The sequence below is a fragment of the Scleropages formosus genome, chromosome 7, assembly GCF_900964775.1.
Source record: "Scleropages formosus chromosome 7, fSclFor1.1, whole genome shotgun sequence".
In the NCBI taxonomy this organism is placed as follows: Eukaryota; Metazoa; Chordata; class Actinopteri; order Osteoglossiformes; family Osteoglossidae; genus Scleropages; species Scleropages formosus.
The window spans coordinates 30,791,180-30,816,464 of record NC_041812.1 but is presented as its reverse complement, the minus strand read 5'-3'; the positions used below and the strand labels follow the sequence as shown (position 1 = coordinate 30,816,464).

The window sequence follows — 25,285 nt, the reverse complement described above, 5'->3', positions numbered from 1 at the left end:
AGTCTGCGTAGAACAATTACGGACATGTTTACACACAAGTTCTACCTACCCAGCCACCGTTGTGCAGAAGCCATTCTCCGTGCTCCTCGCTGAGGTAGCGAGCGATCGTCTCCGCTAACCTTCTGTTGCTGACGTCCACTCCCCGGGATGAGAGCTCGCTCGCTAGCATTCCTGCGAATGCAAAAAGCGCTACGACTCTTCCCCAGTTCAACTGTCCGTCATGCGCCAGCGCTGCCATGGTCTGCTTCAGACTGGTCAGGAAGTCGGGTTCAGAGTTGTCCAAGAAGTTCTGCACTAAGGTTTGAAATGTTGACCGATGTTGCCTCTCCGTTTGCTTCGCCAGTTGTCTCATGGCTTTGGCTGACTCGCTTGGAGGGTCTTGCCGGATCCCAGTGCAGAAACCCACATAATCCTTTGCCACCAGCAAGGTCTCCCTCTCCAATGGGCTGGACATTTTCTACAAAAACACAAAAAAGCACAACGCACAGTGGCTTTAATGCTGGCTACGCTTCCTCGGCACAATACTTAACGCCAGCTACTGGAAACACTTCAGTTACGCGCTTAAAATTACTACAAGATCACCTTGTGTGCTGTATACCATGTTAACACAGCAACGGCCCCTTGCACTCTGATATAATCATCAGTAGCAAAACCTGCGATTAATACTTTGTTTTTATTCAACGCACTTAAAGGATTCAACTCCTTTACCGCAAATTAACAGGGTAAAATACCCCGCCCCCCCCCCTCCCCCCAAGGCACCACACAGTAGGGTGCATTTCTTGGAACTTGAACCTACAAACTTCAGGTTTCTTGAGCCTGTCCTTAACCACTTATACTACCTTCCTGTATATCCATCATTAAAACCAACACAATTTTGTTCTTGGCTACTTACCACTTGTCACATGTATAATGGGCTAAAAATTGGATGTATGAGAGGAAAGAGAGGGCACCCAAAAGCATTTTGTGTTTGTTTTGTTTGGTTGTTACAGAAAAGTTCCTAATTGCATGAATGCTATTCAATAGTACATCATGTCGATGGTGCCAGCAGTGATAAGGATCCCCTGGTTCTGGGCAAAGGGTCAAAAGTTAAAGAAATAAAGGTCACCGCCAGAACTGATTACACGCTAACTCGCGTCCGGTCTCCCTGTCACTTTGCAGGTTGGTAAAATAGATTAAAATGAGTATGAAGTGAATTACTGAATATTGTTGCTCATATTTGAAGTTTTGGGAAATGTTAATCGTTGCTTCAATGCATTTGTTTTATAAGTTAGTTTAAGCTAATCCTGCTCGTACTTAAATACGGGTAGGTAGTACTAGTAGGATATAATACGTACTCAGAGAAGTGTGCTGTTAGAAATAGATTATTTTGGTATTTGTGTAGATGCCTTAGTCAGTTAGTGGGTAAAAGTGCTGCTTACAGTAAATTCAGCTGTGCAAATGGACATTGAAGACAGGAGAAAAATTAATTAAGAAACATGGTGCCTAATAGGTTATGCAAATGTGGACACAGAAGTTGATGATAGTGGGAATATAAGCGAACTCCAATTGCATGCGAAAAATAACTAAAGGTGCAGCATAATAACAACGCATGGAAAATATTATAGTATATAAGTGTGAAAGTGGTAGAGGTTGGTTGGGTTAAATGAAAGTGTGGGGTTGATTACTGAATTGATTAGTATAACTCTTTTGTTAGATTTACCTTGTTTATATCGAGACTGCTAAGTTAAAGGAATAAGTCACCGCCAGAACCGTTTACAAGCCAACTTGCGTCCGGTCTCCTTCACTTTGCACTTGACTCCAACTCAGCAGGCGCCCCGTCTGAGAAACACATGCACTTATTTTACTACAGAAATACGGTTTAAACGGCACACTTGTACAAAAGTACCTGTTAATATATAAACGCTTCGCTAGACAAGTACAGTATATTAACATTTATACTAACCACACAAAAGGTGCCAGCAGGACTTGAAGTAAACGAAGCTGGAATTCGAATAATTTACTGCAGTGCAGGACACAGAACAGAACACATTTTTATTTCACCACGTGATGTTATTTGTTTCTCTTTTGCAGCTCCAATTCAAACAAAACAACACGGGGACCACGGGTGAACTCAGAAAATTGTTTTTTTTTGTAAAATGTAGTTGAAGAAGGTTCGAGAAGGTTCGTAGAACACTAGTAGTAGTGTTCGAGAAACCAGTGCAGTTTGCTGATGATGGACAACTACGAGTATCTAACGGTGTTTTGGATGTTAAATAAATAGGGGAAAAAAAGAACTTAGAGCACAGAATGTGTTCACGAGCAGGCAGGATTTCTTAACCCTCAATGTTACAGTACAACACTTGGTAAGCGAAACGCGAATGACCGTTAAACGGTCGACCGGCGCGCGCTCCGCTTCAGTCTCAGAAGCCTGACGGGACACACGGTGCGCGCCGGAGCCGCGAAAACTGAGAAACTCGCGGAAAATCCGTCGTTTATTGGGCCACTTGCAGCAGAACGTTGTTTTTAACATTAGTCAGTTTAAAACAATTTAAAAAGAGACCCACCAGAACAGAAATGACGTTGAACTCACGATGCGCGGCGCCTCAGAATTCGCACCCGAGCCTCACCCTACTGCTGTACAGTGCTGAACGTTCCACAGGTGGGCGTGACGCAATAGCAGTTACCATGGTTACCATGGCGTTCGTCCCATTCGAACCCTTGTTACGCGTATTTTCAAAGCTCATTGGCACCTTATTACGTACGCCTGTGTTACAAATTTTGAAGACATGCCCTTTTTCCTATTTCCTACGATCTGTAACCGTCGTCACTTATTTTCTAGAATGTTCTGCGTCGTGGAGTACTGAACAATGATTAGTTTTGCATGGTAATCTACATCTTAGGTGTTCTTGAGGGATCTCACCTTTGTGTATTTTTATTCAAGTCTTCAAGGAATCGCAGCTGCTTAATTAAATTTAAAAACACAAAACAAGAAGCTAGGAAACAGCAAAAAGTAATATGGACATGTCCAAGATGTAAACAAAGTCCTTTTGTCTTGAAAAGTTTTCCTTTCCAACTTAGCTGCTCTGATCCCAGTTGCTGATTTGGGGTATATTTAAGCGGATGTCATGCCACCCCACTCAAAGTTTCCACGGTGGGGGGGGGGGGGGGGGGGACTGTCCTCCAAAGTCTGGCCACATCATCCACCAGACACCACATCCAGTTTCTCCAAATTCCCACATCTTCAGTTGCCTCGTTTCATGACCAGTGAACAAGATTCTGTTTAATATTTATTCAATGCATTTATTGACTTAAAGGTTACCTGACTTTAACATAATCCAGTATTTTCATACGTTAAACGTACTTTCATTCCATTTGGGACAATCTGTTTTTACTGCTATGGTCTCATGCACAGGAAGTCACCCAAAGGTTAACTATCTCTATGTGCTACATTTATAAATAGGTATTTTGCTATTATTACTACTGTATAAAAAGAAGTCAGTGTAATTTAACTCAGTTTAGCAGCAGCACTATCTTTAAACTTATCACAGAAAAAAATCTTACATAAAATCTGATAAATACTTTTTCTTTGTTTTGTACCATGAAACAGCTAATAAAATACAATTTAAACAGATCATTTTGTACAGCTTCAATTTAAGTACTACTTTTACTCCCCAAGCTTTTGGATAAAACACTACACAAACATGATTTCTAGCCTTTAAAAAGGTCTATAAAAATAAATACTAATGACAGGTAAATTAACAGCAGATAAAAAAACAAAACGAGGTAAATAAGATCAAACTACACAGGTGTTGCCCTGTGGTTGTCAAGCAATGCAGAGTTTTAGAATGCTGAAAAGCGCATTCTCACCAGTGCAGTGTGTGTAAATGTATGGGGTTGGGAGATCCGCTGACTCTAGAAACACAAAAGTCCTACAAAACAAAGCACGTATTTATTCTTCTAAACGGTTGTGGAGTTCCTGCTGGCTGAAGGTGCAGGGAGTGGGAATCCAGGCAAGCTGGGTAATGTCGAGATTTCAAGGCCCAGACTCTGTGGAACAACTCAGGCCCAAATCTGCAGTAAAAAAAAAAAAAAAAAAAAAGAAAGAAAAGATAAAGAAAAATTTCAATCCCTGCTTTTCTTTTGTGGGCTTTACGCAGAACTGAATCGCACGCTCTTGTGTAACTCGGCTGACAATCACGGAAAATGGCTCCTCTTCCATTATCGGCCTTTGCTGCCTACAGTCATCCAACGGTATGGTGGGGGTGCTCATCACAACCCCTCATTCTTCCTTACCAAGGCATCAAATACCCTCTTCCTCACTCACCCGCAGGGTATGATCCCAGGAGCCAGAGCAAAAGGCGGTGCCGTCTGGAGAGACCCGCAGAGTGCTGACCCGGTTCTCATGGCCAAAAAGGATGGACACCCTGTTTCCTTTCAGCACATCCCACACATTGATGGTATAGTCGTTGTACCCACCAAACAGCAATCGTCCTGTACAGTTAACAAAGAGCGCAACCTTTTTGGCTTACGACATGGTTATCAACGCCTTAAAAAAATTGAGTTTTTTGTAAGTGGTTCACACTGTTACCCATTCCTCCACTGACGCAGTGAAATATTTACTAAAACCGTTCATTCACTTTAAAATATTACGGTGTTTCTGACCTGTACAGAATTTCCTTTTTTGGTTACAACAGTCTGGGATGCCATTTTCCCCCCTAAAGTTAAATACAATGTTGTTTAACAGTTCTTACAAACAAATAATTTAGCAGACAAAAATCCCCCCTTTTTTAAAACGACTGTTCAGCCTAGTCAGAAACTGTTCTCAAAAAGCATGTGGCATTTCGGTTCATGAAGCTGAAAGAAGAAGGGAGAGTGTAAAGTGTTCGAGACAGCTTCAGCAGCCTTTATGTAAATGTTTAACCGAATCAGCTGAGGGCTGGAGTCACTCAAGGGTAGCATGTAACAGCTGAAAGCCAGGTGCCATTTTTGTTAGGGTAAACAAATACGCGCATGACACAGAAGGTGCCGAGACTGAAAGGTTAAGGATTAGTACAATCAGAGGGTTGTAAATGTCTAGTTAACTTGCCAGACATGGGCTGCTGCAGACTGGAAACTAAGGCCAGGAGAGGCAGGAGGACGCTGGGTCGAGACCTGAGAGAACGTTCAGGTCTGCACAAGGTCGTCTGTGGTGGAGGTTGCATTTCCCACACAAGTATGACTCAGTCAACAGAGGGCGTTCCGTTTAAACCTTTACCATGTTTTAACATCTCTAACTTCGCCTCCTTTGTCTTCCAAGATTAACATGGTTAATACATTTTCAATCAAATATTTTTAAACTGGATACCCTAAACTTCTCTTTTCATGATGATGCTCTCATTCTTGGGGTTAGTGTGATTGTAGGGTGTGCCCTGTACCTGGTTCACTTTTCACCATGGCTCTTACCACTAAGAGAGAAATCCACACTAGAAGCTCCAAATATGATGCTCTCCTTGGAGTAGATGGCCACTTCTCTGTCTGCCCGTAAGTCATAGAGACGGCACTAAAACAAACCAGGTGCATAACGAATTAAAGAATGTGTAGGCATATTGTGAAAACCCTGTAAAACATACTGGTGTTTCATCGACACAGTACTTATTTGGTTTTTTACCTGGACAGTACTACCCAAACCTGCACACCTTTTGGTGACAGGGTCTATAAACACATTTGAACTATCCGTGAGGCGACTCACAGTTGCACGTCTAAAACCTACTGTGCATTTTCATTTATTCATTTAGCTGATGCTTCGTCCAGAGACTTACAATGATTCACCCATTTATACAGCTATGCAGGTAACATTTACAAAAAATGCTCAAAAAGCTGCACACTGGTAAGAAAAAACTCCTAATACTGCAGTAGACACTGCACAGGAAAGCAATAGGATCATGCGAGTGAGGAGAGATCCAAAGCATAACTTACAGTGGCATCATCAGACCCAGATGCAAAGGCATCTCCACTGGGATAGTACCTGGAGCCAGGAGGTGACATAAGACATCACATGGGGCTTGCAGCAGGGAGAACAACTACGGTCTCCAGAATCTGTCAGGTGGGCTCACCTCACGCTGTTGATGTCTGACTCGTGGGTCTCAAAGGACTGGATGCACTGTCCCGAGCGCATGTCCCACACGTTGGCCTTCTTATCACAACCCTGAAAACCAAAGGGGTCCAGTAGAAAATGAGTCAAAGACAGTGGGGATCTGTGGAGACTCGGGATGATCAGACAAGAGCTGGACAAAGTACCAGGAACAGGTGGTGTTGGAGGAGGGGCCAGAAGAGAATCGAGCGCCTACCCCCGAGACGAAGGTGTTGCCAGTCTCAGATGGGGCCAAGTCCAGGCAGAGCACGTCAGCTCCGTGGCCATGAAAGCTTTGCAGCAGCTGGCCGCTTTCCACGTCCCACAGAGCGCAAGTCCCATCGCCACTCGAGGTCAGGATCTGAAACCATCAGGCACAGTCGTAGCAGGCACCCACACAAGCGTGCAACACACACAAGCACAATTTATATGAAAACACAGAAAGCAGGTGCCTACGCATGTCCACACACAACACAGACATACAAATAGAGAACTTTTATCAATTATATAAAGCTCTTCTTGCTGGCTTTAAAATACACCACAAACTTCGGATGTTCAGTCACATACTGCATTAACATTCCGCACCACGATTTTTGTACCACCTTGCAAAATGTCTACAACTAAGCTTCTGCTGCCATCTTTTGGTATCCTGGGGAAATATCGTCTTAAGAACACGCAATTTAGAATGCTCACCTCTCACTGATGCGCTGACTCGCTTGCTTAACCGTCATCTAAAATTTGTGGTGTTGCAGGACTTCCTTAAAAATGCTCTCAACAGCTAAAAACAGAAGCTGTAGTTGTCAAGGGGTGTAAAATTAGAAAACGACAGAAAGCGCTTACGTCAACACTAAGTATAAAATTACAAACACACTCAGCCCTCATATAAGTGTCCCATACAATGAAAAAACACTGCTTCAATATCTTATGAAAATGTTCCTTTTTCGCGTAATGGCATTTTTGACCATAAGGAGGTTATTTCACTTTTGCGACGGGTACTTTATTCCACACAACTTCTTGTATCAGACACTTGTTTGGACAGCTTCACTTACGGATGAAGAGAAATGGAGTAGGACGTTACCCTGGTCATATTTCTTCCGTAACAAAGCCAAGTATCTACTTCCTACTTCCTCTCCACCACATTAATAATCTCCACCACTCACAACCATTAAAAAGGTAAATCTAAATAACATCACATCTGAAAAAGCAGATTTAATCCTGTTATCACTATTACTTCATTTTGATGATGCTTTTCTCCAAAGCACATTATAATCTTAAGATCTTGGCAGTAATTTGTAGTGAAGCAATTGGAGGTAAGTTCCCAGCTCAAGTGTAAGCAGGAGTGGGGACTACACATAGGTAGTGATCTTACGAACTTTATCCCTTTATGTAATAAACTTCTGTATGTAAAATTATGTAAATGTCTCTGTTCAGGGTGTACCCTGCCTCGAACCTTATGCTTCTGGGATAAACTCCAAGCCTACATAACTCTGCACTGGACAAGTAATTAATTAATAAATGAAGATAAAACTGTAAAAGAGAAGCCAATTTTGCTATAAATATTATATGTGTTACCATTGTAAGACCTGAAATTACTTTTTTTTCTTTTATTGGTATTTTAATTCACTTTAGGTGACATTTTTTTTTTTTTTTTTTTTACCAGGGGATCTAATTAATTTTTTTCCAGAAGAAATAATGGTAACTTTGCCCCTTCACAACAGGTATTCGCCTAAAATGGTTTAAAAATGGAGTAAATTAAACTTATGTAAGGAATGTGTGTAGTTGCTCTCCAATTTGGCTTGAATAAACTAATATACACATTAAGACTAAAAAAGGTTTATGCTTTTATACCATAAAGGGAGAAACCAGCAATGATTCATAGTTTTCATTAAGTAACAGAGTGAATCATCACATAGTTGCAGAATTAAGAAAACGTTACTTACAGAACTCTAGATACTCTAACTACAACGCAAATTTACACACTCCTATTGATATTTGTACGTGGATGGATATAAAATAAAGGCCACGCTCAGGCTATAAATAGAGCTGCTTAAATAGAGCATAGGCACACGTGACTCCGCTGTAGCATCAGGAGTGGCAAGATTGACTGCTCTGAATTATTAATAACCCTGGAAATGTCTTCTGTGGGCAAAGGAAAACCAGCATTTTTTTTTTCTTTTAAAGGGCATTAAAATGCCTATGGCTACATACTGCTGTCTCCTTAAAAGGATTCCCGCTGATCCGCTGCAACTGCTCAGATATTCAGAATAACGGGACATCAGCGTGGCCCTCGGGGTAAGGAAACTGCTGAAACAGACTCTGTACATGGGAGAGCATCCCAGACAGTGAAGATGAACCATCAGCCTTATAACATGTTGAGAAATGAGACTACAGTCACTTGAATTACATGAATGGCTCTACGGCTTCTCCCCCACCAGCGATCGGCTCTGCCCCAAGCAGGAACTAGCGCCCTGCCTCGGCAGCACGTGGCCTCATCCTCCTTGCACATGGCCCCTCTGTCAGTGTCTAACCTGCATGTCAGAGTTGGTGAAACTGCAGGCTGAGAGGTAGTTGGTGTGCATTGCCACAGACTTCTTCTTAGCGGCCAGGTTTTCGTTCTTGTCCAGTGACAGGGGGTACACTGAGCACTTATTGTCCAGACCTCTGAAAGAAATGATGGAAAACAAGACTTTCGATACAGTGGACACACAAATCGGGGCAACGCATTCTGAAAAAGGAAATTACTTGATGCCTCACTAATACACAATCGCTTCAAAATTGAACGAGAATGCTATTGCCCCTGTATTTTTTACTTACTTATTGGATGCTTTTCTCCAAAGCAACTTAAAATGTTAGGTTTGTATAACAAGATACTTACATTTTTTGCCATTTATACAGTAAGATTACTTATACTGCAGAACATAGAATTAGCACCCTGCTCAGTGCTACTACAGTGGGATGCCAGCCTGGTGAGAGGAAGGGTACATCTCTAACCACAACGCTACCTAGCGGTCTCCATCAAAACAATACTGAAAAAAGTGGTGGAAGTGGTTTTGACACCGGTGCTGAGACTGCATCTGGACCTGGGACTGTGATCAGGACCAGCTCACCCGCAGGCCACTGCACAGCCAGAAGGAGCATAAGCACAAGCCATCACCCAGGTGCACGGCATAGTCACAGCGTGTTCCTGCAGCACAAACATTCGTGCAAACACACACAAACACACTCAGGTGAGTCTTGTACACGGAGATATTTTCACATTTAAAATTTAAAACATTTTTTCTTTGGTGCTCAGTCATGCATGGCTTCCAGTTTACCTTATTAGTTGTGAATGCATCCCACACAATTACTTTCCCATCCTAGAAGAAGAACAAAGATCAAATTCAACAGAAGGTAAATCGATATGCCTTAGCGTTACGTGGACGATAGCATTTTCTCATAAATTAAGCTTCATAAGCCTTCCATCGTTACAGCTTTCAAAATCTAAATCATGCACAAAGTTTTTGTTTTAATAAATAAATGCACTTTTTGTATTGTTCTCAGAGACTTAAGTTGCTTTGAAGATCTGCTAAATGGTGTACATGTAAATGTTTCTGGGGGTAGATGTCTCCAAGGACCACACATGAACCCTCAACCCTCCAGGCCTGGTTAAGAAGGCTCAGCAACACCTTTACATCCCGGTGAAGCTGAGTAGAGCCAAGCTGTCTCTCAGAATCCTTCATGATTTCTACAGCGGTGCTGTCGAGAGTGTTCTGATCAACCGCATCGCCACCTGCTATGACAACTCTACCGTTTCTGACCAGATGGCCTTGTAGCAGACAAACAAAACAGCACAATTACTCACTGGGACCTCTGGGCCCACAATCCACAACATCTACAAGCGGCGGTGAGAAAGAAGGACACGGAACATCATAAAAGACAAGTCGCTCCCCTGACAAGGCCTGTTTACTCTCTTCCTGTAGCATGTGGTACGAAACCACAAAAAAGTTTCTTTCCTCAAGCCACCAGACAATGAACACTCCACTCTTCAAAGAACTACTGCTTCCTCGAAAACAATCTCATTTTGTATTTGACAGCTTACATTTATACTCACTTTATATTCAATTTTACATTCGCACTTATTTATAGCTTCGTTATCTATAAACTGTTACATCTGCACGTTATTCCAAGGACTCATGCAAGACACTACGATCAGCTGGATGCAACATACTGCTACTTCAGAGATCACTGGCTGGGGTTGTTGTCTTATTTCTGTTCTTTATCATGTCTGTAACCTAATGATTACATTGTGCGTGTACTACGAGCCGATTCGTGTACATCCAAACCGGCCAAAGCATATTTTACTCCTGCTGTACACCTGTGCAGTGAAATGACCCTAAACATAAACATAATCCCAGCACAGGTCCCAGACCTTCCCAATCCTGCACTGGACAAGCATTATGGATGACAGATGGATGGATGGGTGGATGGATGGATGGATGGATGAACTGTCATACTGTTTGTTGAGGACATTAAATCAGTGTAAAATTCAGCATTCGTGTACCCTCCGTCAGCGCTTAACGTGCATGACCGAATCGGTGAAACAGATGCACTTCGGAGAGATACCGATGTCTCGTGACCCGTGAAATCCGATTCTTATAAATAATGGCATTTTCTGGCACGACCACTTGAAATCCTCTTCTAAGCATGTGTGTGACAGCAAGTGACACGGGCTCCGGAAAAGGTGGCGCTTGTCCGGAAGGAGAGGTGCCATGTGCCGTGACAGTGAGTGGGCCACAACGGTCAGCACCGCGGACAGAGGCCAGCAGATCACCTGCGAGGAGCTCACGATCCGCCGCTTGTCTTTGCACCAGTCCATGCAGAGGACTTTGTTTCCATGTCCCTTCAGCGTCCGCCTGGTCTTCATCACAAACTGTCCCAGCGCCTCGATCTTCTCGGCCACCTGATGGACTGCAGCACGGAGGGGCGGAGGGTCATAGAGTCAGTGTGAGTGGAGCGCGCGGCAGAGCCACAGCGCGCGACACACACAGCGCGCGGCGACACCCCCGTCACACAGCGAGCGCCACGAGCTGCAGTAGCAGCACACGGCAAATTGAACGCAAAGGCGGAGCTCGCGGCTCTCACTCTGAGAACCGGACACAAAACTATGATATAAGCTGACTTCGACAGACACTTAAAATTGCTAATTCCAATCGGTGAATATTAAGTTAAACAATATTATTATTATAGGCAGATAAAGAAATCCCACGACACGTTTTTTTTTTTTATAACACTACAAACCAGGCAGTTGCTTCACAAAGCGCTAGCCTAAGTGCAGTTACGAGCATTTGTCGCTGTCATTCATCGGTTCAGGGTTCATCTTTTAGACCCCTCGCCTCGGCCACCATGATGAAAATCCCCCCCCCCCTCATTAAACAGCGATGCGGCGCGCGCCGAGGCCCCGTCGCCCCGGTCTCGCGCGCTCCCGCACTCACGCTCCACGTCGTGCAGCTTGGCTCTCTCCTCCTCCAGCTTCGCCTTCAGGTTCTCCGACTCCATCTTCAGCGTGGTCAGGGTGTCGTTGGGATGCAGCTCGTGGGTCGCCATCTCTGCGGGATGAGGATCCGACGTAGAGCGAGACGCCGTCGCGAGCCCGACGCGGCCGCTCCTCCTCGCGCGCGCGGCTGATGCAGCTGCGATGACGTCACTGGGATGCTTGTTCCGTTCGTTGTCGATGGCGACCGCGCTGCTACCCCTGAGCATCTTCGCGACACCAAATCAAATTAAAACAGCAAATTTTAACTCATAAACACCCTCATGCAGTGTGTTGTACTATAATTTAACATTTTGAAAACTATTTTAGGCGACTCGAAACATTCGCTATGAACTGCTCCTCCAGTGCACACCATGGGCTGAAGAGCATTCTAGACATTTTCCGTTCGGTGTCGTCAACGAACACAAGAGGCTCTATAATATTAATTACATTTTCCATTCAGTGCCATTGAGTTATTCCTCTGATGATTCTCTGCTCAAGTCAAACAGAGGGTATTTCCCCTGAACTGATACAGGAAGGGTACAGTACCTTGCTGTATGAATGTGTAAATCATTGTAAACTTGCTTACTTTTGCCTTGGACAAAGGTCAAGGTGGCAGAAAAATAAAAACAATAATCTCACCTTCACTGGATGTGGCTGTGAAGGACATTCCAATCCGGTGCGCATAACACACTGAGGGTTATGCTCCAGGCCTACCCCTCGTACGGGACGTTCACGTTACACACCTGCGTTATTCACTTCAGTTTTGAGCGTCGCACAATCTCCTCTCTTCTCTTTTTAAGTTTGGATCTGAGACTTTTTCCAGGTTTACTGCTGTATGCCCTATTTCTGGAAAGGGGGCTCTCTTAAAAATAAATCCCAGAGGAACACTACCATTTATACATTTTTGTAAGGTATTGAGAATATAGCGTGTGCTCATGTGAGCACAACACAGCTACTAATGATTGGAACGGGTCTAGAGATGATGTAGATGTAGACACACTTCCAACAACTGCCTCTTCTGGACTTGTATTTCCTTACTGACTCTTTGCAGTTTTCTCCCCCCTTTACGTTTCGTCTTCCTGTGCTTTAAAATGTCGTATATAAAATGTAACTATATCTTTGCTTGCATTCCTTGTAAGTATTAGGCTATGATCACCGTTTTGGGCAAATGCTTAGCGTGCTTTTCAATGTAGACTTTGATTCCGCAGGTGAGCTGTCAGATGCCATCGAGCAAGGTTGTTCAACCCCATCTTTTGGGACACAAGCAGTCCGCAGTGAGGTAGAGAGAGGCTGGGGACTGGTTTGGTACAATACCTCCCTCCCAAAATTTTGCTTTTACACAACTAGTCAATTTCAAACAGAAAATCTAATAAAATTTTAACATTAACCTCAGTCTTAGAAAAGGACTGAAAACACCAAGAATATTCTAGATCCCATGGTTAATAACTCCCAGGCCTGGCAGCCCCCCACGTGGTCAGATTTTCCCAGAATCTTATCAGAAAGAGTTAATCAGTTCCAGAAATATGACAGTGTGAGAAGGTGGTTGTGTACTAAGGTAGAATAAAGACCTAAATCATCATCTGCCCAACACCAATTTAATTCAATTTCTAAGCAACTTTTAAAGTGCATAAAAAAAAAAAAAAAATACTGCTTTCCACCCTCCATGTGCAGTTTTGAAATAAGTATACACAGGGAAACAAAATGTGTAATTTTTTTTTTCCTGGAAATGCAACACAACATTGTACACAGACAAAAAAAGGTCACAAAGGCTGCTGACAAACATAAAACAAATGAGTGTTACAGATATAAAACCGACGACTGAATCATTTGAAATGACTTGTGTGATCCAGTTTTTTCTTTAGTTGTGTAACAGATATAAACTATTTTAAGCTGTATATTTTGTTAGTATACAAAATATTGCAACATACAAAAAGACAACTTTCCCAAAAGTAGTCCAAGAAAAATGTAAAATATGTAAAGTTTTTCTTCAGTATTGTTCCAAAATATTCTGGAAACAGTAAAAACTGGTTCCATACTTGTTCCAAATGTTCCATTTTGCATCAGTTAACTCTTGTGGAAAACAGACAATATTTGCTTTTTAGCAGTATGCTAAGATGCCAGTAGTGCAGCAGAGGAAAAGCCCCAAGTTCCAGTCACGTGGCAAACAAAACTGACGTGACACACAAAGCCAATTAAATGGGGAAAAAAAAAAATTACCATTTAAACTCTACAAATCAGCATCGCATGGTGGCATACCGGATCAGATATCTTAAATATCTGAGTACGAACAAGACCTGCTCCCTGTAATGCATAAATAATGCTTTTTAAAAAAATGGTGAGCAACAGATGAATGTCAGTTTTGCATACAAATCAAGTATGGAGAGAAGAAAACAGATTCAAATTATGCAATTCGTATGCACTTCAAGTCCTAAAGCTATAAACTACCTAGTCAGAGAGATCCATAAATTAATACAAATAACAGCTTCTTTGAAAACAACAGAGAAGCTGGTTGACCTTTAATTGTGTACCCTTTATTGTGTGATTCAAGGAAAGCTGCCAACATAATGTCTCTAATCAGCAAACACTGTCACACAGATTTTACAAAAAATAAACTCACAAGCTTTATATGATACAACTCTTCAGTACAAGTTCAAGATTTTCCCAGTTCTGAGAGGTTTTTAAAAAAAAAAAAATACATTCATTAAATACTGAAATGTGTGTAGAAATATTTAAATATGCTAAAGAGGAGCTCAAGAAATAGGAGTCTGTCTCTGATAAAATATCCAGTGCTCTGCTGTGGTCACTGGACAAGAAAAGCACTCCATGGTAGACAAATTCAGAGCAGCAATGACGAGATACTAGGAGAGACAGCAGCATTACGAAGACAATGCACCTGTACCTGTGCAAAGCAGAGCAACCCTTTAACAACACGTCACTTGCTAACAGCACTGGAGATGGTTAAAAACCTAATCACCAGCTTCAGCACTGTTCTGACTCCTCACTATAATGAGCTTCAGCCATAGAAAACAGCATGGTCTATGAATGCTTCCAGAACATTCTGAACTCCAGACAACCCAAGTGTTGATCCCAAAACTGAGGCCATAAGCATACCCATAAACACCCAAGCTCACATCCAGTTTGTAAACAACATTGATAACTATGACATTCATTACCTTAAGTCTCTAGCCGGCAAGGCATAAATAGTACATTCTTTGATATGCAAATTGCACAACATATAGCTGCTGTTTAGATGTGCTAAACCACATGTACCATCAAATAAAACATCTAAATTTAACAGGTAATTCTTTAACATTTCTTAGATACCTTTTAAAAACATGAAGGCAAAGAAGAAAATGAGAAATTTTCCTCTACTGCTTTTGAAATGGTTTCAAGTCTTTCTCTTTCCATTTCTGGAATAATGTTTAAAGGTAGCAATGATTCATCATTTTAACTACAGACACACTTGGGTATACACCCCCCCCACCCAACTACTGCTGCTGATAAAAGCATTGTAATGTTTCTGCCGGCATACACACAGCTTTTCTTGGCAGTAACAAAAAGCAAGGGCACAGCTTTCCAGGAAAGTCTGCGCTTGGAACCACCACTCTACTCACTATAAACCTTGGTCAAGACAAGATGGACCATGGGTATCCGTATGCATTACAAGACCACATAGCTGTACGCACACGCCTAGTTTCCCAACAATCTACAGTCCCAGTTCCTTTGTGATGACATGATGTGTGTACACGTATGTTTGTGTGTCTGAACTACACAGGTATGAGAAAGCCCAGGTTCAGACTGCTTGGAATCTGAATGGTGTCCAGTGACAAGGAGGAGGGGTTGAATGGAAACGTGACAGGGAAGATCATTTTGGTGTCCATGAGCAGCTGGAGTGACTCCTTCCGGTCTCGTAGACGGGCCTAAGCAAAACAGAATAAGCAGGTGCTGGGTTAGTGAGCCATACACACTTGACACAGGTACACACACACACACACACACACACACACACACACAGCACAGGCTTAATACCATTAATATACACTCACCTGTATGGTGCGAATGAATGCGATTGAAACTCTTTCTTCAAACTCATTCATTGGGGTGTACAAGTTCAGCACTTTCACAATCTGGTTGGAGGTAACATAAGATTTAACATGGACTTGATTTACTTCAAAAGTACTTTATATGATAGATAATTTATATTTTTTTATTTATTAAATAATGGAAACCTTGAAGCCAGTGGGTCCGTGTACGTTGAATTCATTTGTTTTTCGTTTTAAAAATGAAAAACAAATTATGAATTAACTGTTTAAAAATCATTTACCTCAAAATGTAAAATATTTAAAATATGCTTCATTTATAGCTCCTTGCCTTCTTATTTTTTGATTGAGTTATTGAGTCATTTTGTGGTATTCTTCAGCCTGCGTGTAAAAGAACTGAAACCGCACATAATCCATCAGTGACTTCATTGAACATACTGGCTTTGCTCAGAGTTATTGATCATAAGTTGATATGGATCACTAGGTACTTTTCAAAGCAGCAAAAGAGCGACGGGGTGCGGTGGTGCGACGGGTTTGGTCGGTGCCTGCTGTGTGGTGGGTCTGGGGTTCAAGCCCTGCTTGGGGTGCCCTGCGACAGACCGGCGTCCCCTCCAGGGTGTTTCCCCTATGGTGTGTGTTGCCAAGTAGGCTCCGGCTCACCGCGACCCCACTCGGGACGAGCAGTCATTGACAGTCGTTGGTTGGTTGGACTGTCTGTAAGGGTGAATCGCATGTCCACTGAGGAAATGACTGGCATGATTTTTCAGATGCAATTTCGTAAGAATCTTATTACTAATTAAGCGCAGGTGTTAAAAGCACTGAAGTTCCACTGGCAGTAGAGTACGAGATGTACATTTCATTCATTATATTTGGTATTGAGATTTTGATTTCTACACTTTTAAATGAAAAGAGAAAATAAATAAGTCCTTTTCTTTTTGTGTGGGCTCAGAAGTTAGTCATTTTTCTGCTTTCAATATTAAATCAAAAAATGAATGAAGGCATCGTAATTTGCTTTGTTTTTCCAATTTTGAATAAAAAAAAAAATGAACAATGCACACAGAGCCCAGTGTTTCCTGTCAACGATAGGTCATGCTAAATACTGTGGTGGAGGGTTGCAAATTTCTTGAGCACATTAATTTTATACGCAGAATGTGTATATGTAAAAAACAAAGTTTAGTTGGAAAAAAAAGTATTTGAATACATAACCACATTATGTTACCATACAGTGAATGTACATGGGCAGTTACACCTGTTATATACCACGTTTAAATGTCTGAATATACACTGCTGTCCAGCAAGCAAACTTTAGCTCCTCTTACAAAGACCCAGGGAGTGACTGGACCTACCTGTGCAGTACTGAGGGCGTGACACATAGAGCAGATGGCTTCCGCATCCTCGTCTGTCTTTTTCTTCACCTGCAGCAGCTGTGCAGCCTGGATGAGGGGCTCCAGTGTCTCCTTGGCCCCACATGTCATCAGGTTCTTGTCCCTCAGCCACTCTTCCAGCTGGCTGACATTGTATCTGGGACAGGAAGTGGGGTGGGAAGGGGGTCAGGTCAGTGTATGGAGGCTTCATCTAAGTGCTGTATTGAACTGTTTGGGAAATACAGCCAATTTATTCTGTGCTCAGAGGAGGTTGGTATGTAATTTCAGCATCTGCCACAACAGCGTACAGTGGACTTTCTCCCTTCTTCATTTTAAACTCCTCGCACTCAAGTGTCACCAGTGGCATCCCTGGGCCTCTGTGTTCATCTCAGGGCAGTAAATTGCCTCTATACAATGTAGGCCCCTTGGACATGAACCGTTATCCTACCTGATCTGCATCCCTTTGCTCCAGGAGCACATGTCCTTACGCAGCAGCAGGTTGTTGAGAGTCACGGCACCAATGACGTAAAACTGTTGCTTGACCACCTGCTTGATGAGCTCGGGGTCGGTGCCGTGTTGGCACATGGTGGAGTGGAAGGCGGTGAGCTGGCGCAGGATTAAGTCCAGTGTGTAGGTGCCCTCTTCAGCTATACTAGAGGTCCGCTTCCGCAGGCCTGTGGGCTTCACTCCTGACATGCCCTGGATTGTCTCGTGCTCCAGCATACCTGAAACTGTGGTAAGAACACATAGATATGAGAGTGGGAACCACTGAAGCAAGCTCTATTATATATTTTTTTAAAGATCCTAAAAGTTAGTTTGCATAACCTCCATGTTCAACCATATTTTTACCTATCATGGGCTGCAAGATGTTTTCCATACACCTGATGAGCTGCTGGTAGATCTGAATGGCCAGATCGCTTAGCACCTGTCGGTACTCTGTCAGGTCAAAGTTGGAGAGGCAGTGTTCGTTCTGCTTCGGAGTGTTATGCTTCATGAATGACTACAGGTTAAAGAGCAGGGAGGATAAATCATGAGAGGCAGGACAACAAGGCTGTGATACACGGGACGAGCATAAGAATACCGACTCTTCAGCCTCACCTCCTCCCCACTGTACTGCTTGAGGCAATGCAGGAAGCGGCAGGTGTTAGAAAGCCAGAAGGAAACCGTTTCAAAGTCATCCCCTCCTTTCTGTAGAAAAAGCAACGTGTGCAGGTCAAACCAAAGTCAACAACAGGGAAATTAATGCCTTTTTAGTCTTTCCTGGAGTCCTTGTATGGCATCACATACCTTCAAGATCTTCTTGATGCTGTTGATGATAGAGGTGAGCAGTATGCGCACCTTCTGGTCATTGTTGGTATAGTCAGCATAACGCAGGCACATGAAGAGGATGTAGGCTGGAAGGCCAGGGATGACATTCACAGCTACGCCTCGAGGTTTCAGCTCTGCAGAGCCAGACATCGTGAAAGATATATCAGTGAGCTTTGCCACATTTATAGTGAGTGTAAGGAGACACCATGTCCTCCAGAGCAACACACGACTCAGAGAGAAGACAGTGTGGGTCAGAACAAGCTATTGTTAGTTCATCTTGTTACTGATTATATTACCGTTTTGTACAACTTGCACTTTACTGTTGCACTACATACTGTTTTAATTTATAATATACTTTATTCTTTTATTTTTCCAACAGTATACATAATTGCACATATTTTATCTTGTATTTTTCCACTTGTTTTATATGTTTTTTAAATATATATTGCAAGTATTTATCTGACTTGTGTTCTGCTGCTGTAACATAATTTCCCTTGTGGGATCAATAAAGTATATCTATATGCATCATCGGTCAAGGAGGACATAAACTTAAATCACTGAGATAACACAAGTGGAAACTCATGACTGTACTGACCTAGGATGAGGTATTTGACCAGCTTCTGCTCGTCTTCCTTCTTGTATTCCAGCATGCCCTGAAAGTCTTTTTCCTTGCGAGGGATGTTGACAGGCTGGATAGCCTCCTCTGCTTGCTGGCCAGGGGAAATACTCTCTGCTTGGCTTCCCCCTAAGCCTGAGGACCATGAGAAAACAAAATGATAAACAGATCTTCTGACTGGTAAGAGGGAGTGTCGTACACCGTGCAGCAGAAGAAATGCTCTTGAGCGCACCTCCCATTTCGCAAAACTTCTTGGCAAAGACTTTCAGCTGCTTCCTTAGCTTGCGGACAGCCTTGTCTTGCTGCTCCACCTGCTCCATGAGATCCTGCAAGAGAGAAAATGTCTAGCCTGTTCTTAGACATCATAGACATACTTTATAAAAAAAAAAAGGATCAAAATAACATGTAAAGTACTTCACGAGAGCACAGCAGCAGGTTCACACTTTCCATCACCCAGTGACAAGGATGAAGAGCAGACTAGCTTGTGGTGGATTAGGTGACCATGAGAAAGCTGATTCACTGTGTGTTAGAATTCAGAGAGCTGACTAAGTAAGAGACTTCAGACTGTGACAGTGGAAGGTGATGGTGGGCTTAAACTGCAGAATACTGAATGCTGAGGGAACATACCCCTGGAAGGCAGTGCAATTAGTACTCACTCACGCACACACACACACACACACACACACACACACACACACACAGAAAGTCAATCAGTGGCAAGTGAGCACTCCAGCAATCCTACGTACAACTACCCGCTGCAAAACCAAGAGGCGGTACTTCGGATATCCCCCGGGGTAGTCAGTGTGCATTTCCTGTGAGGCAGAACCCACAGGAGAGAGCATGTGATACAATAAGCCTGATCTCAGCTCTGGACTGCCTTTCATTGTCCTACATTCACACACTTCCATATTCCCTGGTTGTGTAACCATCATCACACAGTCATTAGATACCACTACTTAGGGAACACATTCCTAGAATAAATGATGCATTTCCATAACTCCCTCCTTCCCTTAGTGCTGCTGTAATTAGTGAGGGAGGCAGGATATGATGTGGCTAGCAAATGTAGTGTGGATGGGTCAATAAAACTGGGCATCATGAGAAAGGGACAAGCCCTGGGACACTGACCAAGTTCTCGTGTGTGAGCCGGGTGATCTCGTGCTGCAAGCTGGCCTCAATGCGTGCCTCCGGGGGCAGCTGCAAGTTCTGGGCTAGGAGCTGCTGTTGTCGGTTGTTTTCCTCCTTTAGGCTCTGCAGCTCCCCATGCAGAACCTCGATCTCATTCTCATGGTTCCTCTTCTGGGCTTGCATCTGAGCCTCAAGCAACCTGGGTGGTGGGTGGAATAGGTGTGCGGGAATCCAGAGGAGAAATGTGTTACTGAAATGACTTCAAACCCAGGTGAAGGAAAATATTCAGCAGGAGAGAAGCAAAGCAATTTCTGCTCTTCCTTCCATCATCATACCATGAACCCCCCTGCTGTAATTTCAAACCCTATGGAAGCAGCCACAAATATGGACTGGCACCCAGATGCCGTTTCATTATTCCAATATTAGCCAATTCAAAACAGCTGACATTTCTTCAGACATGTTTTGGATCAAAATGAATCAGGAAGCACTTGGGCTGCGAAGCTTCTGAAATATGCAAGCAACAGACATCAACACAAAAGAGTATAAAACCAGTTGCTGACCATTCCAAACACTGTGCACACTACATTTGTGAAAAGTATTCTTTGATTCATGATTTTTGAACTCTGACTACTCTACACACAACCTGGACTGAAATTGTAGGGAACAATGGCTGTAGACAGCAGAACGGTCCCAGAGAAAGCACATCCCTCAGTGTGACAATGTCCACAAGCAGGGACTGTTTGCTGAGTGACAAAGACATCAATCAAAAACATTAACGCTAAAATTAAGCCATAAATAAAACAGGTTGGAGTGCGCCACCGAGCAAAAGACAGCCAGGAAGAACAGCAAGAAGTTGAGAAATGGAGAGGGTGAGTGAAATTGGTGCCAGGGGTTACAGCTTGACAAACTCTCAGCTTCCATTGCAACTTATTGGTCTGCTTTAACCAGTCTGAAAGTAGCCGAAACTCTCATTCCTGTTCAGCTTATGGCAGGTTAAAAGGCATGATTGGAACCGAGGTCAGAGGTTATAATCCAACTGGAATTAGCACATTCAACCACAAGAGTCAGCAATGAGAAAGAAAGGATAAGTTGTGGTTCAAGTCAAAGCAGACTCCAAATTAGACATTGCAGCTCAATCTCTGTATGAATGGACAGCAGGACTTTGTGTTCACATGGTGCCACAAAGCCAGCATGGCAGCCAAGTTAACATCTCCTGTTGTGCAAGAATAAAAATATTCCAGCTACAGAGCCTGTCCTGTTAACCTAGGTGCACTGTGTCCAAGAAAGGGATTAGACAACTTCGTGACCAGCAGAGAATGACGTTTGCAACTCCTGACCTGCAATACCAAGGAAAAGCTGAATATGCTTGGGTTATACCTCTATGGGAAGACTTGGACAGAAGCGTGAAACCAAAGCAAACCACAAGCATCCAGCATCTCCGGGAACTTCTTCACTGAATGCCTTGTGAAAACTAGTTTCCAGTGAGTGCCCTCAAAGCTTTGACTGGTATTTGATAGACGCAAACTGACTCAGCAGCACACACGCAGAGTCTAGATGTAGCTACCCCTGGCCAGCACTGCTAAGGCACCTCAGCTTCCTGAGGGAGAGATCCAACTGCCTGGTACCTGTTGCTCTCCTTCAGCCCCATGTATGCCTGAGTCATATCTCCCGCATCTTTGGTCTTCTGAGTGCCCTCCGTGTACAAAAGGGCCTGAGCTTTCACCTCCTGCAGGAACAACAGCTTGAAACAACTTACACTTCATTTCTATGGCTTTCAAACATCAGTGATGTCATAGGTTCATTTTACCAAACAGAAACTTAAAGCTACTTGTACCTTTTCATCCTGGCAGCAATGCATCAGCAATGGGAGGAAAAAAAACAGATGAGACAATATATTAAAAAAAAATAATGTTGAGTGCATACATTCATACATCCATGTAGTAAAATGAATATCTAAGATCAGAGACTCTAATACACGTAGTATAGCTCTGTATTTCACAGTTAGCCGAAAGATTACTCCAGTTTTTATTTCTGCTTGTGAAACTTGCTGTTAAAAATGAGTTGTGTGTTCATGTGGCTAATTTGCCCACCTTGTGCTGCATCGCCTCTTTCTGGCTCACCAACTGGGAACGCAGGATCAGCACCTCTTCCTTGCGTACCTCCAGCTCCTCATTGGCCAAGTTCAGCTGATCCAGGAGCAGCTTGTACGCAGGTCCGCCGGGCATGGCCGTCCCCATGGCAACGGTGGTGGTGTCCTCCATCAGCAACTGCCGCATTTGGTTCAGTTCGTGCTTCAACCTCTTGTTCTCGGACTCCAGGTCCTGGCGCTGCAGGAGAGGTCGGCGATGTCAACTCTCTGCACTATTTTTCCCCCTGCCAACCTTCCAGCTGCAACCCCTCACCCTCCATGTTTGCTTGACAATCTTAGAGACCACACAACCCAAGACTGAGCACACACCACACACACGTTGTCTGAAACCGCTTGTCCCAAGCGGGGTCACGGTGAACCGGATCCTAACCTGGCAACACAGGGCGTAAGGCTGGAGGGGGAGGGAACACACCCAGGACAGGACACCAGTCTGTCGCAAGGCACCCCAATCGGGACTCGAACCCCAGACCCACCGTAGAGCAGGAACCAGCTAAACCCGCTGCGCCACCACACCCCCTCCAAGACTGAGACGCACATTCTAAAACACATGGTTACAGTAACCTGATGAACCCACATTGAAGTTTTTAACTGACTGGTTAATGAGAGAGAGAGAGAGAGAGAGAGAGAGAGAGAGAGAGGATAAAGCAGAACAGGCTGAAGCTTCAATAGAGGCACACCTCCTGTCTAATGCTGAGATGACATAGGATGGTTGGTGTGAAACAGGTATGCAGATTGCTGTGGTAGCCTCACCTTAAGGGATTCATATTCCAGCTCTGCTCCTCGTGTCTTTGAGTGCTCTTCTTCATCCTGGTAGGAGAGGGGACCAAGAGGAAATACTCTTTACAGGAGAACACACAAGCACACCGTAATATTGCATGTGCAGCTCATCACGGAAGTGTCTTCTGTTACAGCACTAAAAACCAGTTTCAATCACACACTTTCCAGACACCTTGCCCCAGAAAGAGGGTATGAGAAGAGAACATGAGGGGTATACCCAAGCGTGTGGCTCGTACCCTAGCTCTTGCCCGCTGAAACTGCTCCTCTCTGCACTCAAGGTCATCTTCCAGCAACTGCTTCTCATGCTCCAGCTCAGCCACCTTCTTCTGCAAGTTAAAGACGACAGACATGTCCAGGGTAGTTTTGGTGATATCCTGAAGGGAATATGGAGGGAAGAACAGAGCAAGAGCTGCATTAGGATGTTTGTTTCACAAGTGCATTCACTAACTTCTACCCAGGCAGGCCTTACCTCTGCTCCGTGGGAGGCCTCCTCGGACTCGGCCAGCACTGAGCCATATGCACACTCGGACTCATTACTGCCACGAGCGAAGTCCGTCCTTACGTGGCCGTCTTTGGGAACATTCTAAAAGAGTTCAACAAAAATTGCACACGGGACATACTTCAACTTCAAATTAGTTTATTTTCTCTGCGATGTACAGAATGGCAGGGCCCCACTGCTGACTTCAAGGTAATGGAGAGTCTCACCAAGGTCAGGGACATCTGCTCCTTCAGGTCATCATAGCGCTCCTCTAGCCGTAGGTGTTCACTGAGCAGGTTCTGGTAGCGTGAACGCTCTTCATTCAATTCATTCTCCAGTTGTCTGGTTTCCTCCTTTAGGACTCTTTGCATCTTCTCTGTGAGGAGAGGAGAGCAGGACCTCAGTGAAAGTGTTCATCTACAGTGTTCATCTACTGTGTTCTTCATATGTGCAATGCCACCTATCTGTAGTACCAAATCGATGAGGGACAGTAAGTTGCAATCACTGAGTAATGCATGTTTTTGGCTCGTTCTCTGAACGGTGCAATGTGTTGATTTGCTCTTTAGTAGGATCACTGTCAGGGCTGTGTAACTGTGTCCACAGAACACAAACGAAGCATTTTAACTGGTTCTTTTTCCCTAACCAATTCCTTGGGAGTACCCAGTACCTGCCATCTGCTGGCTCTGCTCCTGGATCAGTTGGTTCAGGTCATCCTTTTCGCTCTTCAGCAGGATGTTCTGGTCTTTTAGCTCAGCCACCAACTGCCCCAAGACATCACACAAAGTGAGGACCCAGTGGAGGTACACCATGCCACACCAAATGGTAAACACTAACTTGGCAGTGGTTTGCTATATACTGGACTCACATGGGACTGGCTCAGTTTCTCAAAGCCCATCCAGCACATGTAATGATTCATCTCACAATTTCAATAAGACTTATTCAGAAGGGAAAACATTATTTGCTTACAACTGAACAGTAACCAAAAGAGTCTATGATGATTTACACAATGGATAATATCTACCTTACATTTATATTATATTTAAGCATTTTGCAGATGCTTTTCTCAAATACAACTCAGGGTGTACAAAAGTGCATTTTACAACAAAGAGCTTTAAACACAAACACTTAACTACTGAAGGATAACTTGTTTGATACCAGTATCTTTGCTAGCATACACAGTCAAGTAGCTACTTACAGAAGTAACATATGAATGGCAAATATGCAAACAGAGTATTAGATAGCGATGAATCAACTTATGAAGCTATGAGGAGCTCAGGACAGAAATCAGCCCTGAGAGTTTTAAGACTCTTCTTGAATGGGGGATTCAGATGCCTTGAGGGAAAGAGGGAATTCCTCCCCCCTACCAAACAGAGGCGAAAACTGAGAACCACACACACCATCTGAAACAGCTGGTCCCATGTGGGGTCGCGGGGAGGCGGAGCCTAACCCGGCAGCACAGGGCGTAAGGCTGGAGGGGGAGGGGGACACACCCAGGACGGGACGCCAGTCCGCTGCAAGGCACCCCAAGTGGGACTTGAACCCCAGACCCACTGGAGAGCAGGACCCGGCCAAACTCACTGCGCCACCACGCCCCCCTGAGAACCAGCAGACTTTTGATTTTTTTTGCCCCTTGTGCTGCGCTCTTGTTGGAATGTAGGTATTGATCAGGTCCTATCGGTATTGGGGTACCGAACCTTTGCTTGTCCATTAGTCACACAAGTGAGTCTTTGTCCAGAGACACCAAATTCCTTGCCAGTCATGTCTGAAGTCACAACTGGTCTCCTCAGGGGCCTTAACGATATTACACTGAGGTTCTTACACTACCTTG

At 43.7% G+C, this 25,285-nt stretch overlaps 2 protein-coding genes across 4 annotated transcripts in view; both read right to left on the bottom strand.

The window, feature by feature from the left end:
* Nucleotides 1-3,293: 3,293 nt before the first annotated feature.
* On the bottom strand, nt 3,294-11,780 carry LOC108929057 (guanine nucleotide-binding protein subunit beta-5). The gene is made up of 11 exons (XM_018743354.2): nt 11,560-11,780; nt 10,899-11,035; nt 9,403-9,444; nt 9,196-9,272; nt 8,617-8,749; nt 6,306-6,449; nt 6,072-6,163; nt 5,935-5,983; nt 5,422-5,518; nt 4,304-4,470; nt 3,294-4,050 (listed from the first exon to the last, which is right to left on the bottom strand). Exons 1-11 carry the CDS (start codon nt 11,669-11,671, stop codon nt 4,039-4,041), a joined length of 1,062 nt encoding a protein of 353 aa, XP_018598870.1. The 5' UTR covers nt 11,672-11,780; the 3' UTR covers nt 3,294-4,038.
* Nucleotides 11,781-15,053: 3,273 nt separating this feature from the next.
* The window catches only part of LOC108929055 (unconventional myosin-Va-like), a 32,423-nt gene continuing 22,191 nt past the window's right edge, over nt 15,054-25,285 (bottom strand). For 2 of the 3 annotated variants that reach the window (XM_029253337.1, XM_018743353.2), the window contains 18 exons: nt 24,125-24,218; nt 23,685-23,833; nt 23,449-23,562; nt 23,216-23,353; nt 22,953-23,009; nt 22,144-22,380; nt 21,888-21,896; nt 21,679-21,779; nt 20,054-20,252; nt 19,161-19,254; nt 18,908-19,063; nt 18,292-18,446; nt 18,103-18,192; nt 17,854-18,004; nt 17,453-17,735; nt 16,987-17,161; nt 15,647-15,727; nt 15,054-15,520 (listed from right to left, as the gene is read on the bottom strand). In XM_029253337.1, coding sequence (XP_029109170.1) covers nt 15,368-15,520; nt 15,647-15,727; nt 16,987-17,161; nt 17,453-17,735; nt 17,854-18,004; nt 18,103-18,192; nt 18,292-18,446; nt 18,908-19,063; nt 19,161-19,254; nt 20,054-20,252; nt 21,679-21,779; nt 21,888-21,896; nt 22,144-22,380; nt 22,953-23,009; nt 23,216-23,353; nt 23,449-23,562; nt 23,685-23,833; nt 24,125-24,218 — 2,436 coding nt within the window. In that variant the 3' untranslated portion in view covers nt 15,054-15,367. Of the gene's footprint in view, nt 15,521-15,646; nt 15,728-16,986; nt 17,162-17,452; nt 17,736-17,853; nt 18,005-18,102; nt 18,193-18,291; nt 18,447-18,907; nt 19,064-19,160; nt 19,255-19,680; nt 19,741-20,053; nt 20,253-21,678; nt 21,780-21,887; nt 21,897-22,143; nt 22,381-22,952; nt 23,010-23,215; nt 23,354-23,448; nt 23,563-23,684; nt 23,834-24,124; nt 24,219-25,285 lie in introns of all 3 variants that reach the window. The other variant, XM_018743352.2, reaches the window with a different exon arrangement.